This window comes from Triturus cristatus, chromosome 1_2, assembly GCF_964204655.1.
Source record: "Triturus cristatus chromosome 1_2, aTriCri1.1, whole genome shotgun sequence".
Taxonomy (NCBI): domain Eukaryota; kingdom Metazoa; phylum Chordata; class Amphibia; order Caudata; family Salamandridae; genus Triturus; species Triturus cristatus.
Window position 1 is genome coordinate 317461487 of NC_140580.1, and position 18841 is coordinate 317480327.

Here is an 18841-nt window from a genome sequence, read left to right on the forward strand (position 1 = left end):
CATGCAGTGAGAGTAGGTGAATACATTTTGGGATAATATGAGAAGGGCTCACAGAAGGTTTTTGGTTTGGATAGTGAACACAAGGACCATTTCTTTGTTAACCCTCCGGAAACAATAGATTGACAAGTACTCCCTTGCCGAATCACACAATGGGTTTGGAAACAAATCGAAATTTGGAAGGGGCGGGTACAGCATCCCTACTAAATTGCATTTCAAAATGCTATGTAACAATTGTTTGCGCCCATAATTTGAGTTGCAAACCATTCTTCTATTGCCAACTCTTCCAAGGTGGTTGTAACCCATTCACAAAGGCAAAGTGGTCATCTTAAGACACTTTCCTGTTGATAATGTAAAACAAAAGTTTGGAGTGGAAAGTGGTCCAGTGGAACTTTAAAAAACAAAATTTTAAATGCAGCTCAAAAGGGCTGTATTTAATACAAAAAAATATTGAAACCGAGATCACAGACATAGTGATCTGCTGACAGCAAACCACCATTCTTCTGATGGCCATCCATTGGAGTAAGTCACAATTTGCTACCTAATTCATGAAGAGTAATGGGGTAGGTTGGATTGTTTCTCACTTCAAATTCTTATTGTACAAACCAACCTATTAGTACATAGTGCGGTTCACCAAATAATTTAGCTGCCACAAAAATATATATTGCAAATTATGTACATCTGGCCCTAAGTTTCTGTAATGAATTGCTAATAATAATTGCATAGTGAATGTCCTTTACAGAGGGTTATACACATAACAGATTTCTATTATTATCGCTCTTCTTTTTGTTATTGGTTCAAAGAGATAGGGAAACTGTTCATCTACCCCTTAGATTTTAACGTAACATAAGAAAGAACACGGGCAGTGTAATTTACAATGCTCACTGTTGTTTCTTGGAGGTCTCTCTCCTTGGGGGTAAAATTAGTACATTTCCAGCATCAGAACACTGATAGCCCTGATCCAATGGCCTAATGTGTTCACCTCAACGAGGAGGTGGTCAGGACTACCAACTGGCCTCAAAATGCGGGGCTGACTTCATTTTGTTGTGTCTTTTTAGCCAACACCTTTTGGTACTCTGGGATTTGCAGAGTCACTTTTCCAAACAATGTATGAGTTGCATATTGTAAAATGTTGTTGGCTACCAGGTGATCTAGGTGAAGATGTCAACGGTGACAGTTGATAGGAATTTGTGAGTCAGTGGGAAATATATAGGCTATCTTATTCCAATTAGACAGCTTCTATCCTTATGATGAACTAATCTCATAGAGGCCTCATGTTTTACTTTTGACTTGTGCTCTCTTGGTGTTATGTGTGTGTGGTCTTAGGTACCCACCTATGTATGAGAAAGTCACAAAGTTTAAAGGCATCCATTTGTTGCAATTGTGCATTACAGTACTTTAGGTTAAAATGTTTCCTCCTCTGCTTTGTGTTGTTTTTCCTCCCATGTGTTGTGCACTGTGTTCCATGTATTGGGCTATGTTCATACCCTGCAGGCCCTTGCTTCCTCCTTGCCTTACGCTGACTATCTCCACCTCAAGGGATGGTCTCTTAATATCTCTATTGACGTGCAGGTGAAGTAGGTGAGCCTGCTGCAGACCAGCCCTTCCTTCATCCCTCTAGTAAATGTTGCTCAGCTCACTTATTTTATCTCTCCCATCAACGTGTCCATCTTGGCCTCCAACTAAAAGGAAGAAGGATACATGTGTCCGTCTATGGTGTGTTCTCTGTTTGTGCACGATAGACGCAAGGGCTTGAATCAGAGTTTAGTTACCTTCCATCTCCATTCTCTTATTCTCCGAGCCCCTACCCATGCCATCCTGGGTGCTGTTGTAACACATGACATGGGTAGTGCCTCACTATTGTACCAATTGATTTTATAGCCCAAGATCTTAGAGAAGGCTGATCTAAGGGACATCAGAGATGGAAGTGACCTGCCCAGGTCTGTGAGCGTGAGCAAGATTTCATCCACATGAAACAATTTTTTGGCCATTCCTACTGTGGTAGGTATAGCCATTATCTGGGGAGACTAGCAGATGGTGGCCCCAGAGGTTCTATTGACAGAATAAATAACAGAGGCAAGAGTGGGCATCCCTGCCTGGTATCTCTATACACCCGTAAGGTTTCCAATAGGAACTAGCCATAGTTGACCTGAGCAGTAGATACGGTGTGGAGCCAACAAACTTTCTCAATGAAGTTGTGCCAGGATGCTCACCAGGATCTTAACATTCATGTTCAGGAGAGAGATTGAATGGTAGCTGCCATAAAGCAGGGGGTCCTTGCCCGGTTTTGGCAGGACTGTAATCACAGCTTTGTTGGACATGATGGCCCTCTTCTGTTCCACTTCCTGAAAAGCGGCGTGTAGGTCCACTCTGTCATACTTGATCCAGCTATAAAATTCTCCAGGGAACCCATACTCTCCATGGGGCTTTGATGACAGGAGGTTGGAGATTGCCAACACCATTTCCTCCTTGGTGATCTTCCCCACCAAAGAGCTTGGCTGTCATCATTGACTCTCAGCAGAATAATGTTAGCAAAGAAAGCCTCAACCCAGTCTTCCTCATCCTGGATGTGTAAGCTATAGTGATTCACAGAAAAGGCTTGAAGGCATCAACAATGCCCTGCTGGTCTCAGAGTAAGCACCCTGAACCGTCTCTGATGGCTAGTATGTCCACCGTGGCTTCCCGTTGTTTGAATTGTGCAGCAAGAGGTCTGACCGCCTTCTCTTGTTGTTTGTAATGACAGGCTTTAAGTTTGTAGAGTGAGAGTTCCACCCTAGACATATAGAGGGAATCAAGCTATATTTTGTCGTTCTCCAGTGCACACCTGATCTTTGCAGGGGGTGTTTTAGCATACGCATAATTGTGGGTTCTAATATCACACTCCAATGTAGCCCTGCCACTGCTCTTACTGTTTGTTAGCTAGTGTCATGTCGCTCATCAGTTGGCCTCGGAGAGTGGCTTTGACTACGGCCCATAGAGTTTGGGCTGAGGTGACAGAGCTCTGAATATCCTTCAGATAGGTAATCATATGGGATTTCAGTCCTGATTTCCAGTGGGGTGACCAGTGACATGCTACGTTGAAATACCAGGGTTTCCAAACTGGAACCTGTAAATTCCTGTTAATGTCTTATCAGACTGGGTTTTTTTTAGTGGTGAGGTAGGACAATATAGTTTATATTTCACATAGTTTGTCAACTGATTCACATTGAGCGTAATAATGGTGAAGGGTCGGAGCACAATTGCAGCGGGTGAAGTGTCTTGTGGGCAATACACAGGATGAGATGAACAGAGAGTAGCAGAGGAGCAAGATCTTGTGGATCTGTAAGACTACTGGGTGAAATCCCAGGAAGTGGGTCTAGTAGCAACAAAAGCTGAGGGTGATGTGGGGTAGTGGTAGGGGAGAAGGACTAGTTAAAAGGCAGAGGAGGCCTATATAAGGGAACCAGTAGGCAAGAGAGAACACTGATGATGCTGTACTGAGCGAGAGAGTCTTGTACATAGGGAAAAGTATGATTGCACACTGAGCTTGCAACTGTCAATAGTGGGTCTGGACTTCCCTAAGAATCCTGGGTCACCGTAGGGTACTTGCGATAGCCAATAGGAGACAGTTCATAACTGCGATACTCAAAATGTGAGACAAAAGAAATAGAAAGGGCTCAGCGGAAGTATGGATGGGAGCTAATGAGAGAGCATGCGGCATAGGATGTCAAGGACACTACGGGCCAACACCTGTACAGAAAAAGCAGGATGAGGTGGTACGGGGCAATGGATGTGGAGCTAAAGTCATCAGAGAAGTACAAGGTAACAAGTGACATGGGTCAAAGCCTATTGCAGCCAGTTAGGGCACCATGCACTGGATGAGGAAATGGCAGGGGTCCATGGCAGCATCAGGGGCACTGTAAATACTCTTCTAGAAGGGCGGGCGGCACTAAGCAGGAGGGGCCCGACAGGGTGCTCTACACAAGAGATAACATGGTGGGAGTCCTAAGTAAAGAAGACTAAATGGAAAACGAAAGGGAAACCTAGTCGTCCCCAACCATGGACAACAGCAAGAGAGGGTCACCCACCCTCATAAGGCGAGACCCAAAAGGCAGCTGCAGCTAAATCAGAAGAACAAGCGGGATGGGGAAAGTGGAGAGGGAGAAGGGAAAGACAGGGTGGGACATAGGGTGAGGATCAAAGCACTGCCTGAGGAGAAACCAGGGCGTGCTGGGACAGTGAGGTGAACAGGACCAAGAACTACAGACGAGAGGACAGTATGGGGACCAAATAAGAATGGCTGTGGGAAACAAGTACTGGAAACAAAGGCAATGACAATATCAATCGTAATATCGTGGTAACAGCAATGGAAAAAAGACATGAAAACTATACCTCACTTCTATAAGCATGTGCATCAAGGAGTATACATCCCCGAAGTGGGTAAAATAGAGGGAAGGGGGGACAATAGGGAAGGAAAGGGAGTTTGAGGTGAGAAAGGGAAGGAAGGGAGATCTGGAGTGAGGGTGCAGTGAGGCAAAGAGGGAAAGAGAGGAGTTTAGAAGAAAAAAGGACAAAGGGACAGAGAGACAGACAGACAGACAGACAGCTGCTCTTTTCGTGTGGAAAACTGCTGCACCGCTGCTGTCTCCAACATCAAGCAACACTTGTTGGGACCAGGATCGGTCCGATATTCCATTCCGGGATTTCCCGCAGAGATGAGAGCGGCAGGGTGACAGCGATGCAGGCATTATTTTAAAACTGGACTCCGACAGCACTGACTGTTTGGTGAATGGCGTCTGATGAAGGAACTCTCCGAAATGCATTATGCCGTCCAAATAAATCTGCTGGTCTAATCAAGCCCATGTGTGTGCCCGGTTCTTTCGTTGGAGAGACCTTAGTTGCTACATTTCGGTGCATGGCTACTAAGCACCTTGGGCACCCCACCCTAAAGTAGTGCAGCAGGATTAGTGGCAGTTTTGGTGTTCTGAAGGGAGCGATAAAACAAAAACACAACAGAAAACCAGGTGGCAAGAAGAAAAATATTTGCATAATATAAATCTTATAATTATTATCTATGACAAGGGGTGTTTCCTAGTACAACCTGCTTTATTTGTTGCCCTGTCAGAGATATAAGATTTCTAGCTGTGTACAACAAACACAACTACTAGTATGTGTGAGCGTTGTTAAAATTGTGCATGTCTTTCCTCATTTCAGATGCCCAGAAGTGTGAACTGATATGCCAGTCCAAGGAAACAGGGGATGTGGTTTTCATGAACCAGGTTGTCCACGATGGGACCAAATGCAGCTACAAGGAGCCCTACAGTGTCTGTGCCCGGGGAGACTGTGTGGTAAGGAAGGGTACCAGAACACAAGTGTGTGTGTACATCTTACATCTATTACATATCACCTCATTGTCATGGGGAGTAAACAAAATTTGGGAAATATTTTCTGTAATGTGCAGTTGAAAGAAATGTTCCCTATTATCATCTATGTACCACACCACCTTTTCTACACTTCATCCCACATTTAAATCAAATGCAGGAGATGTGGATGTGCATATTTGCATCATGAACTGATGCATTTTCTACTTCTGTGTGTCCAAGTAATCTCAGACTACAGGGGCTATGAAGATACATATAACTCTGATTTTCTTCTGAATTGAGGGAACACACATCACATCACATTGATCCTTCACTGAATGACAAGCAAAGTGTATCAGACCCTGAAGAGTGATGAGCTGACCCTGCACTAGTTGGGAAAGAGTTCAAACTGTGTTATCTTTTGATTATTAATGGAAGCATGGCTAATTAATGATTGCTGGCTAGTGACTCTTGAGGTTTGCCCGGTGCTTCTAACAGTGTAAAGCAAACCTTAGCTGGAAGTGTCAATGGTAAGAGGTCCAGCATGGGAAAATCAGACCCTCTGGATTTCCCAAATAGGAGGATGTGGATTTCCTTTGTAACGCCTCTGGTCTAGGTACAGTAGATCCATGACATTTTGTTCTGACCTGTGACTTATTTTGAACAGCATGTTGGTTGTGATAAAGAAATTGGTTCCCTTAAAGAGGAAGATAAGTGTGGAGTTTGTGGGGGAGATAACTCACATTGTCGCACGGTGAAAGGAACGCTGGTCAAGACGCCAAAGCTGTCTGGTGAGTTTATCATTGACTTTGGAAACAGTATGGTCCTGTTTAGTGAAATTATTATCCAGTGTCTGCTGTTCAATGGTTGCTTTAACTGCTATCTGTGGCTGCACAAACATTTATGTGATAAGGCAGTATTTGCAGTCCTAATGGTTAACACTGTGTGTGTCATCTTCGCAGAAAGAATACATTATCGTGGGGCTCTGCTACCTTTACAATTAAAGTTTCGAATGTCATATTATCAGGGAAGGTGATTAAATATAGTATAGAAACACCTACAAATTAATAAATGAACACTTACCTTCCTCTGTTCACCAACCTCTGCCATCGACACCACTTTTCGCAATCACTCCCTCGTGTGCCATCTCCAACAATATTTTGCATATTTTTCAGGTGGATGACCATAGTTGGTGATTTCTAGAACTCACCAGCCGCCCTCCCCATTCAGCCCTAAAATTCTTTACCTGAAATAACAGTCCCTTGAAATGTACTTCTACGTTTCGCTCTTTGGAACTTGATTTGCTTGTTGCCTACTGAGATTACAAGTTATTTGCTGTGCCTAATTTGTGCTGGAGCTTCCTGGTGGTGGGCACAGTCACTCATTTCTGTTTACTGGGACTTAGTTTTCATCATCAGACTTTGATCCATAGCAAACAAGGGAAAGGCTGGAAAGAGAGAAAGTACTAGGAAGAGAAAGATAGGAAAACAGTGACAAGAGGTGAAAGCAGGGATTACAAATAACCTGCATAACCAAGATTAAGAGACGAAAGGGTTATGTGGTGGAAAAAGGAGACTTGAGACATAGTCAAGTCTAGGCAGCCTTGGTATTTGGCAACCCTGGCATTTGGCAGATCTGGTGGTGGACTCCTGTGAAACACACTTTTTTTTATGAGATACGCACTAGATGTTTAACATTTTAGTTAATGATTTGTGCCATTGTATTGTACTATTGAGGATAACAACCATAGCGCATTCACGTGTAGTATGCTACTTTCATTGGCCCTTCAAAAAATGATTGCAGTACCTGATTGGCCACATTCAGGGAACATGCGTAGTAATTGCAATTTCAAGTAAATAACAGTGTATTTAGTGAACTAATGTGAACGTGGAAGCCAGTTTGTGCAAATCAGATGATGTCAAAATGCTTTAGGACAATGGGTATGTATTTTTATTTTTTATTTTTTTTTTTTCAACAAAGAAAAAAAAAGAAAACAAAGAGCGCATCAGTCATTACATTAGGAAGAGAATCATTGTAAACAGTGCCTTTAACATTTTTTTAAATTATTTTTATTAAACATAAGAACAAGCTTTAGATGTACAACATACTTAGCCATATATTTCGTTGGTAGCCAAATGTCCCATACTGCTACTAGTTTCAATCACATACTTACACCATTACGGATCAAGGTGGTATCATATTCCCTCCTCTCTCTGGAAACCTGTAAGACACACCTCATGGCCCTGCCCATTGGCCTCTGTGCTTTGCCCATGCCCCCCATAACTTTTCCCATTTGCGTGGGCAGCCCCGGCTTTGGTATACCACTTGTTCCGCCCCCTGGCACCAGTCCATATCACACTTCCAGGATTCCAGTGTTGGGGCTTCTGCTGCCCCCATGCGCATTTTTATCATATTTATTATTTTCATACTGTGTGGTCGTGGACGTCCAGGACAGGCCAGACCTGACAGTAAGATCTGCTGCAGAACAGAAGGTGACCACACAATAAAGCACTAGTTAGGACTGGTGGCCATGTCCACCCATGCCCATTTTCTTCTCCTCTACTGCCATGTCCAGGAGCAAAGGATGCTAGACTGTGTGCGTGCTGCATCTCAAGTAAGAAGTTGGGACCAAGTGCTGCATTACTCCTTCTCTAACATCTTCAAAACTCAAACATGCTGGGTAATTCATGGCAGTGTTATTATATACATGGTGACTCCTTCTATACTGTTGGTCAGTTAAAATTAGTTTTTGAGATGGTCTTTAATGGGCCTTTAGATGGATATGGGGTTGCATAGAGTGTTGCCTACTCCATCAGGGACACATCATACATGGGAGACTCGAACATGGGAACATATTTCATGTTTTATGATATCCTTGTAGTCAATTCATGCACACGTCAATGCAGCCTGACGTCAGGAGAGGGTAACCCAAGGTTCATGTTCAGTTTGTTAAGGATTATTCTTGTTTGTTGAGCACCCCGGTTCTGCTAGAAATAACACTTCTGGCGCCGTATTACACATTATCATTGTTTGCGCCCGGTGCACCTTTCAAAAGGTGTGCCGGGCGCAAACAATGATAATGCGCCCCATTATGGTGTATGCGCTGCTTCCAGGGCAGCTGCGACCTCGCACTGCGCTGGGGGCAGCGCATTCATGTGAAAACACAGAGCAGCTGCTCTGTGTTTTCACAGTGCAGGCGGCACCCGTCTCCACTTTCAAAGGGGATTAGAGATCCCCTTGCAGGTGGGTGCAATCAGTGACTGCACCCGCCTGCAAGGGGATGTCTGTGCGCCTCATGAGGGCTTCTTTGACTCTGCACCCGCTTCTGTAATATGGTGCGGGCGCAGACTCAATGGAATTCCCTCATTTGCATAGGGCATGCACCTATGCAAATGAGGGAAACCCTCTGAAGGTAGCGCTGGCGCTTGAAGTGCACCAGCACATTTGGTATTATAGGAGGGGACGCACAAGCGTCTGCGCCCCTTTCTATAATACCAAAGTGCCCCGAGGGCACGCACAGCGGGCGCAAATGCCCATTGCACACCTGGGGCACCTTCTGTGATACAGCCCCTGGTTCTCCAATATTTTAAACCAGGACAATCTGAGAGATTCTGTGCAACGCCATTTCCTAGGAGGAGGCAGAGGGAATGGCAGGGGTCCTTACAAAACCAGTTACAAAAAAAGGAGGAAGCAGCCCCAGGCAACACATTTGCAAGTTGAAGAGACAGCTCATAAGGAGTTAAATATTTTTCTATGTTTGCTAGGCCAATGGAAGAAGAGGAGTGATGTTAGAAATTGGGTTTCTGGTTGGCTGAGGTATGCACTCAGGCAAGGCAAGAACTACTACTCTAGTCAGGGTAAGCTAGATACACAACTGAGATAACCTGTGCTCACCCTCTGGTAGCTTGGCACAGAGCAGGCAAACTTATCAAAAGAGGCAATGTGTAAAGTATTTGTGCAACACACAGTAGCACAATGCATACACAACAGAAAGACTCCACACAGGGTTTAGAAAAATAGGGGATATTTATCTGATTAAAACAAGACCGGGACAATGAAAATTACAGTGAATACTTTGCAAGATATGCAAGTTTTAAGAAGCAGGTAAACTAGCCTTTCTAAGGTTATTAGCATACAAAAGTACACTTAAATCACAATGTTTTATGGTTTGGAGTGTCTGGAGACCACTCTCGTTTTCGTAGGCTATGTGCTGTCACTCTAACCAGTTTGAATTGAGTTCGACCTCACAAAACAGAGGCTCTGGAGTTATGTGGCTGACAAGTAGTGGTGCATGTCATGTCCAAGAGACATGAGCCTTAGTGAGTCCACTGTGGCTTTGTATACAGTACCTTCTTCGGGCGCTCAACTCCAGCAAGGCGAACCACAGACTGGGGGGCCTCGTAGACGGGGCTCTTGATGCAGTGGTCATCTGCCTGGGGCCACACTGTGTCGGTACGCTTGTGGCTCTACGGCAGTCACCCTTCGGGAGGGTATGCAGGCCCTGCATTGCCCAGCGATGCTCTGAATCAGCATATGGCATCTCTCGGCTGCAGCAGGCAAAGGCTCGGGAAGGCTGGAAGGCGTCTGATCTCTCTCCCAACTAACAGCACATTTGGAGCACAGCACAAGTGGGCGATCATTCACAGTCCGCTACAAGCACAAAAAGGGTGCCCGATCTCTGTCCTAACAAGTGCGCGTAGTGAGCACAAAACAAGTGGCTGATCAGGCACAATCTGCGGTGAGCCAAGTGCAGCTGCGAGACTCACGATGATCAGAGTCCCACGGTAGTTGTGAAGCCCTTGATAATCCTGTGGCTTCGAAACAGGGGGCAAGCCACAGAAGAAGGTAGCAGGCCAGCACAACAAGGCAGGTAACAGAGTGGCAGTCGCTCCTGTGACAAGCAGTCAGCAAGCAGCAGGCCAAAAAAGCTAAGCAGTTAGCATAGTGGCAGTCCCTCCTATCAGCACAGCAGTTCTTCTGGCAATATGCAGATGTAGAGCCATCAGTGTCTGGTTACAAGTCCAAAGAAGTGTCTGATTAGATGGGGTCAGAGACCCAGTACTTATACTCAAAAGTGCCTTTGGTGTGGGGAGTGAATTCAAAAGAACTCTCTGAAGTGCCCAGGTCCCCTTTCAGTCTAGTCCAGTCCTGCCTCCCAGTCTAGCTATGTGTGGGGCTGGGGGGTTAAATCATTCCTTTGTATGTAGACAGGACACTACCTATTCAAGTGAAGTGCCACCTCCCTCCTGCCCAGGATGATCCATCAGTATGCAGATGAATGCAAATGCAGTTACGTGTCCTGCATTTTGGCCATCTAGAGGGCATGCACAAATGTAGCTGTTACCCAGCCCAACCCAGACGTGTATTCGAGGCATGCTGTCAGGCACACAGAGCAGTAAGTGAAGAGAAATGTCCACTTTCTAAAAGGGGCATTTTTTAAATAGTAAAGTTAAATCCAATCTGCCCAGGAAGTAGGTTTTATCAATGTCATTCCGAACATATGTAACACCAAGAAGCTACTGCTCTCTGATCAGGAATTACAGCTTAAAAGGAATTCCCAATGCTACCCTACCAATTAGACTGTTTGTCACTAATGAGACATGCAAAACATAATAAAGGTACATCTCCTACCTTTTACTTACATAGCACCCTGCCCTTAGAGCTACCTGAGGGCTACCTTAGGGGTGTGTAATAAAAAGGGGAGTTTAAGTCTTGGCAAGTAGGATTTAAATGCCAGTATTTGTGCACACAGGCCGTGTAGTGGCAGACCTGAGATAGGTTTAAAAGGCTACTTCTGGTGGTGGCACAATCAGTGCTGCAGCCCACTAGTAGCATTTAACGTACAGACCTAGGGTATATAGTATACCACTTTACAAGGGACTTTTAAGCAAATTAAATATGTCAATCTTGTGTACACCAACTACACACATGTTTAGGAACAAGCACATGCACTTTACCACGGATTAGCAGTGGTAAAGTGCCCAGAGTCCTAACGCCAACAAAAACAAGGTCAGATAAAGAGGAGTAGATGGAAGGCAAAAAGTTTGGGGTAACTCTGCAGAAAGGGCCATTTCCAACATGTGAACTCACACATATTCTGTAAACATGCAACCCCCGATGTATGGACTGTGATCTTCCTGCTCTAATTAGCTCTTGTGACTTTCCCAGCCAGCTGTTTTATTTCCGTGTAAGACATAAGTGTTTGAAGTGAATGAATTCAAGCTATACAAGATGAAACATACACTCACATCTGGCTTGTGGCTAATGAAGAATCTATGACTAAATCTAAAATCTGTAAATATGCAACCACTGTATGTGGACTAAGTATGGGCTGAAATTTAGCATTTATCTGCTATTATAATTGTGTTTATTACAATTTGTTTGCCACGCTAAGTCGCATAGATCATGTTCTTCTGCTCATATTGGTGTTTAAAGGTCTATTCATGGATGTTGGAATGGGGATATACCCTGACCAGTGTGCCCTACCATGAGTATCATCTGGTCTTTAAGCTTCTGGATTTTTGATTCTAGGCTTATGCTAACCTGTGTGCAAATCCTTGGTCTGCCCTTGCCCTGCAACTTGTTCTGGACCAGAAGGGCACACCAAATGAGACGCAATAGTGACAGGGGCTACTGTCCCTATCACAAGTTTATAGATATAGCTTGGTTGTGGCAACATAACATGTTTTGAAGTCATGCTAGACTGGCCAGTCTTTTTTACCTGTGTCACTAGAGCCTAAGCCTACTGCCCTTCTCATATATATGTCTGCTGCTAACAGTGAAATCAGAATCCCCACACTGAGAACCTGAGTGCACCGATTAATACATGTTTTGTGAGGAGCGTGTTACACACTGCATAAGTGGACCAGAGTGCCAGAGGCCAGTCGATTCTATTTTGGAAGCCCCTGACTTGTGCCTGTTCACAAAATAGCAGTGGGTTGCTGTCTCAGGCAGCGGAAGTGTACTACTGACAATCCTGAGGCTGGAGGGAGGGAACCCAGACTCTGAAGTGGGGAAGAGATAGACTTGCACTTTAATATTCGATTAGGTCCTTTGCGATTCGGAGGGCTGCTAATTAGTCTTTATGGGACTGCCATTTAGTAGATTGTAAGGGTAATGAGTGGTGCTGCAGTTCCTGTTGTCAGGATGTTAACGGTCCTTTTAGAAAGGGGTCAGTCAATGTCCATCTTCCTGATCGCTGTAATGTGTGGCTGTTGATAGGTGCAGTGTGCTCACACGTCTTACTGCTGCTGTTGTGGGTTTTCTAGCCTGGAGACAGCCCCGCTGAGAAGAGTCATATTTTTTAATGTGTTGTGAAGAGTTAGTTTGAAGGACAGGCTGAGGACACATGAAAAGGGAACCAACTCAAACCAGTTCCTAAGCTTCACTCCCTATCTGCTCTCTTTGTGCATCAGTAGGACCTGCTGTTGCACCTGATGTTCCAGTCCGTGTTTTTTCTGTCCATGGGCGGGGTGCTCTACAGAGTGCTCAGAGGACTACTGCGCAGCTACAACTGATTGACTGATCGTCAGCTTCCAAGAGATGAGTGGACACCACCTGGAGCCTGATCTGGAAGTACTGTGGGGTATATTTACAAGGGAAGTGGTGTAACGCGGCCATAGCCTTCTTGGCTTAACGCAGCGCTCCGCCACTTTGGAAAGGCAAGGCTGCAACGTATTTGCAACAATACGGTGCAGCCCTGCGTTTCTCCCGGCACTGGAGCTAATTACAGCTTCCTAGTGCCAACGTAGGCACCCTTGCACCATAGTGCAGGGGTCAACCTGTATGACTGGCTTGCTTCAGCCTGTGAGCAGGTCACTGATTCACTTGAGGAACTGCTGCACTTCTGAAGCATGCCTGGGCAGTCTCTGTTGTAGGCTCGGTTGTCAAAGACATGGCACTTGTTCAAGTGTTTCCGATCAATCTACTCAACTGAAAAAGGGATCAACATTGCCCTGTGGCACCAGCAATGTGTAGTGTTTGTGGACAGCTCAACAGTGGCACTTAATATCCCATTAGCAAGCAGTCACTGCCACCCAAAGAAGAACAAATCTGCAATCTGAGGTTTCCACTCCAGGGTACCCTGCCAACCTGCATGAGTGGCTAGCCCTGCTGTGATGCCTAATATGCCGGACAGACTATGCCACTAACAAGAACCAACTCCTGCCTCAAGGCACAAAACAGTGGCTGGTTGCCTTTGTGCTAGAGATTTGTGTTCTCGATTGAACTTGGTTGACATTCCCCAAAGCACCTTAATGTTGTTGAAGTCGCTGTTGGAGCCCACACCTAGAGAGAAAACTCTGACATCGTGCCATCCAAGAGAGGCCCCAATGCAACTGCAAATGTGACTTACCAGAGTGGAGAGATCTGACCCGCTTCGATCATTACGCCCACCTGCTGCAGACACCGTCAAATACCTGAAGAGGTTCACTGACTTAAGTCAGCTGCTCCCACTTATGCCTTCAGGATCCTACTGAGCATCCTAGCACACGGTGGCCCGATGCAACTCACAGGAATGTTTGTGGGGCCATTTGGCTGTTCCAAGACAGAAAGAGATAGAGGTAAAGCACTGCACCTGCTCTATTGACTAAACCACCTGACCGTAGATTACCAGAAAGGGGGAGGGCGAATAGCGCAGGCCCAACTTCAGACGTCAACTGCAACAACAAAGTGAAGGATGGAACGCTTGAATTAATCTCATCCACGGGAAATCGATCGGGCCGCCTACCAACCCCTCGTTTTTCGCCTACCATGCCTCCTCAGTTTGGACCCAGCCTTATGCAAATCAGTCTTGACCCTGCTCCAGTGGGAACGGTCCAGCCCAAACTGCCAAGCCAGGTCTTACCTGAACCGGGATACAAGCAACCTAGGAACCAGACTCAACCTGATTAGGGCTCATTAGCCAGGTATAGCTTGATTCCAGTGGCACAGTCAACCATGTCAGGCCCTAGTAATTACCAGTGGCTAAGATTAATTCAAGCATTCCATCCATCACTTTTATGTGGGGCGGATATGCCCAGACATCAGTCCTGGGCACACTGTGTCACTGGAATCAAGGTATACCTGGCTGATGATTATGGATTTACCGGTTTTGGGTTGCTTGTATTCTAGGTCAGTGTGGATCTGGCCTGGCAGTTCACGCAGGACTGTTCCATTGGAGCAGGGTCAAGTCTGATTTGAATATGGCTGGGTCCAAACTGAGGTGGTATTGTGTGCAAAATAACAATAGACTGGGAAACCACCCAGATTAATTCAAGCAGTTTATTTTGTATACTTGTGCAGGCCCAACTTAAAGCATTTTGGGACTCACACCTGTATATCAGGTATCTGAGACATTCTTGAGAATTTTGTGGTGTGAGAAATTGGGTTGCCAGTCACAATCCTAGTCCGGGTTAACCCCAAAAATCACTTAATTAACCTGTGCTTAACCCTCTGGTAGCTTGGCACTAGAGCAGTCATACTTAACTTAGAGGCAATGTGTTAAATATGTGTGCAGCACACAAACAGTAATAAAGTGAAAACACATCACAAGAAAAATCCCACACCAATTTAGGAACATAGAGTAAACTTTACTAAATTGTTTGACACCAAAAAAGTAAAAATCCAAACAGTACAACCGGAGATATGCAATTTCAAAAATTTAAGGTAAGTATAGCGCTAAAAGCACAAAGTGCAACTCACGGTTATCTGGTAGTGCCAGACCTGGTGAATATCACAAGTTCAGGCCGACTGTGATGGAGTGCGGACAGATACGGGGAATAAGTTAGCCCCGCTGAAAAAGTTAACTTTTAAAGTGCAGTGCGAAGAGTCCAGTTCACGGTGGAGAGGGCCACAGGGGCAGAAGGAGCATCATGGATGGTCGAAGTTGTAGTGCGAAGATCCTGTCAGGTGTCGCAGATAGTTGTTGCTGGACCTTCACGTTGGCAGTCACCACAGGCTGTCGATGCTGTCGCATGAAAGGCAGATCTCGCATTGCCGGTCTTCGTTGTTGGTCACTGTAGCCCGAAGAGTCATTTTTATTGGAGTTTCGCTTTGGCAGGCGACAAGATCTTGGCACGAATGGGCCCGTTCACAATCACAATGAGCACACAACTTTGGATTTTTCCTTTTCTTTTAGAAGGAGCTCAACTGGTGCTACTTCAAAGGTCCAGGACCTAAGAGGCACCTCTTTGAGATCAGGAGCTCACTCCAGCATCAGCCAGGAAGGCTCAGGCAGGTCCAGTGGGAGGTCCAGGCTAGTCCAGTGCAGCAGGTCAGCTGGTAAGTCGCAGAGAAGCCTCTGGAGCTTGTTGTGTCCCTGCAGCTCAGAACAGGAGGTCAATCTGCTGACCCTCGGAGTTACTTCAGCCTAGGTGAAGTATGCAGGTCCAGTTTTCTTTCTCTGATAGCAGAGCAGGCCTCAAGCAGCAGGGAAGTCCTCTGGCAGCAGGGCAGTCCTTCTGTAATATCCACGGGTCCTTGAGTGTACTGAAGAGTGGGACTGAGGATCCCCTTTTTTTTTTACCTGGTGCCCACTTTGAAGTAGAAGAAACTGCTGGAATCTTCCCCTACGAAAATGTCTGGAGTTTCCTGCCTCCCTGCCCTGGTCCCAATCTGTCTGCAGGCAAAATAGGCTTAGGTGAGGTCCTTTGTGTGTAAGTTGAGGCAGTGTCTTTGAAGTGCAAGTTTGACAGGTGACAGCTCTGCCCCTCTTATCATGTCAGGATGACCCATCCTGCACACACCCAGACCTTCTATTGTATGGCTGTCTAGGAGGAATACACCAAGGTCAACTGCAAACTACACCTAGTTATGTAACACAGGAAACAGGCTGCAGGCACTAAAAAGATAGGACAAAAAAAGTGTAACTTTCTAAAAGTCACTCATAATCACACTGGAGGGAGAGAGAAGACCATGGGGGGAGTCTGATCACCTTCCCAGGACAAATCACTTCTCAAAGCAAGAGTGGAACCCTAAGGAAAAACAACTATAGTAGCAACTTCAAAAGAATTTCATTAAGAGACCCTCAACCACTATTGTCCGCTAGCGACAGCACCAGTGTCCATCAGTGGTATGCTGTATCATTAGGTCATATTTCTAGGTACCCAGTGTACAGGAATGTGCTCAGCCTTCATGGGATAGAACATACCTTGATATTCTCGAGTTAGGAAGGATCTTAGGTAAAAATAACTAAAACCAGCTCCTGGTTTGTTTTAACATACACTGGAATTGGGATAAGGTTAAAAATGAAAGAAGATGTACATATAGGAATGCGTCAATGATTCCTTCTGTCTAATAAGGTCAATGGTCTACATGTATCAGCCGAGCGCACTCACAAGGGCGTGGTGGCTTTTGTCAGGACCTATGTGGAGCAGATTCCCATAATAGATAACAGGACAATATCCCATTATCAAAGCTGCATTGACCTATCTGAGATGTAAATCGCTTACTGAACTTGGAAGGTGCAATCTCTCCTACCAAATCTTCAAGGGTACAATAACCCTGGGAAAAACATGATTAAGGGTAAATAGAAACCAGAACACCAACTACTTAGGGGTCATACATTCCAGATCCCCTAGTATGACGTGGAATTTCAATTACCTCCTTTTAGGTGATCTATGGGAAATATTATCATCACCAGTGAACAACATTTATGATATAAGATAGCCATATGTGAGGGCGCGCCTTAAAAATCACAGAAAAGTAGAGATAAACAGCAAGAAGAAAAGTGTTCACAGTATCAAAAGTTACTCTATGAATACAATATATATAATAAGTGTGCACAGTTGTCCAATTCGCATGCAAGTCATAAATGGCAATGGAAACACGAAGAGTGCCTCTATTGAAATCAAATTGTCAGTACGTTCAAAAGAGGCTCTCTACTGCTTCATAGGGTACAGTGGAGGAAGGCGGTTCCTGTAGTCAAACACTGTATATGAATAATGCCAAATCGAATTACAAACCATGCGTAAAGGTATAGAGGGGGAAAATACATTTTAGTTACCCTTGACACCCCTGTACTTACATAATCAAGGAATCGGCCAGGGACTGTCACCGACTCGATCCTTCACACCCAGGATGTTAGCGTGTGGGATCGCCTTAAAGCTTTTTAAGAGTGCTTGGGTAGTGTACTGAGGTGCGGGCGTGTTCAATCGGTGTGATGTATGGGCGGTACTCTATGTGTTCTATGTCATACATGGGCGGGACTCCACCATACATGGAAACCAAACGAGGGACACTAGAGTTTGCGTCATATCAGTCAAAAGAGTGAAGTGTCACAAATGAGGGCACTAAGAGGTGAAAAAACATGTCAATAATGAAAATGAGGGGACTGGGTCATTAACAAATTAGGAACGGGCGTCCACGAACTGTTAACAATAACACAAATAGTGTGAACTTTTCCAAAGAAGAATGAGAAATCTAAATGGTGCTGAGGAATTTATGAGAAATGTAGTCCAGTTGCTTCTCTGTCAAAGAATCTAGAAAGTCATAAGGCAGGCAGGATTACCCTTTTAAACTGTTCTTCTCTGTGGGGACTTAATGGTGCAACAAGTGGTATGTATGCAGAGCTTGTTCGCTCAAGGGGAGTCAAACAGTGTCATAAACGACAATAAAAGGAGGATACCAAGTAACAATGGGCCGTCAGGAAGTGTAAGATTGTAATACACATCAGACCTGTAAGGGACGTTAACTAGCTTCGACAGAATGGCCCATGAGGACCCCAAAGAAAGTAACAGAGTAAGCAGCATGGTGTCTCCGCTCTTTTTAAGAATTTTATGTCATAATGAAAAGATCAACCACAGATTATTGTCATTGACAGCCTTGCTGAATGCCCACAGATGATAAGACCCTCACGGGTGGGTAGCGCGCTTTAAGACCCCTGATTGATTGATTGATTGAAATCCACTGTTTTTCACATTCAAACAGAATTTTGTCTGCTCTTTTGTTCAAGTTGCTCACTGTTTCAAGAACCACCCAGCGTAAGTCATCGGCTGATATGTAGTGATTGCTCATCTTAGCAGTGACCTTCTTACATTGCTTCTATATTCACTTATTCGGGATCTGATCTTTCTGTTGGTCATCCCGATGTATCTCATGCTACACTGGCAAGTAATCATGCATACCACATGTGTGGTGATGCAGTCAGTATGTCTTCTTAACACCCAATCAAAATTAAGGCCCAGGTCAGTGGTTTGTGTTAGACTCATCAAATGGCACACACTACAAGAGCTGCATGAAAAATGGACCACAACGGGCTGTAGGCCCCACATTCATGGTACAGTGCTTGTCTTTGCAGGTTGCTTACGTGGTCTTGTGTGGACAAGATGGTGACAAATGTTACAGCCTCCATTATGGGCAAACCTCAGTTTTACGAAGTGCAATGGTCCCAAGTTAATTATAACCAAATTTTGTTGATTACTTTTTTGATGAAATTAGAGGCGATGTACGTGGTCACACAGGTTAAGGTGTTTGTCCCTGGGGCAGTGACTGGCACATCTAACGGTCGCTCTCTGTTCTGATTTCTA

General features: G+C 45.0%; 1 protein-coding gene across 1 annotated transcript in view; it reads left to right on the forward strand.

The window, feature by feature from the left end:
• The window catches only part of ADAMTS14 (ADAM metallopeptidase with thrombospondin type 1 motif 14), a 446572-nt gene that overhangs the window by 337274 nt on the left and 90457 nt on the right, over positions 1–18841 (forward strand). Inside the window, exons 13-14 of the mRNA XM_085603877.1 lie at positions 5191–5324; positions 6004–6127. Coding sequence (XP_085460003.1) covers positions 5191–5324; positions 6004–6127 — 258 coding nt within the window. The remainder of the gene's footprint in view (positions 1–5190; positions 5325–6003; positions 6128–18841) is intronic.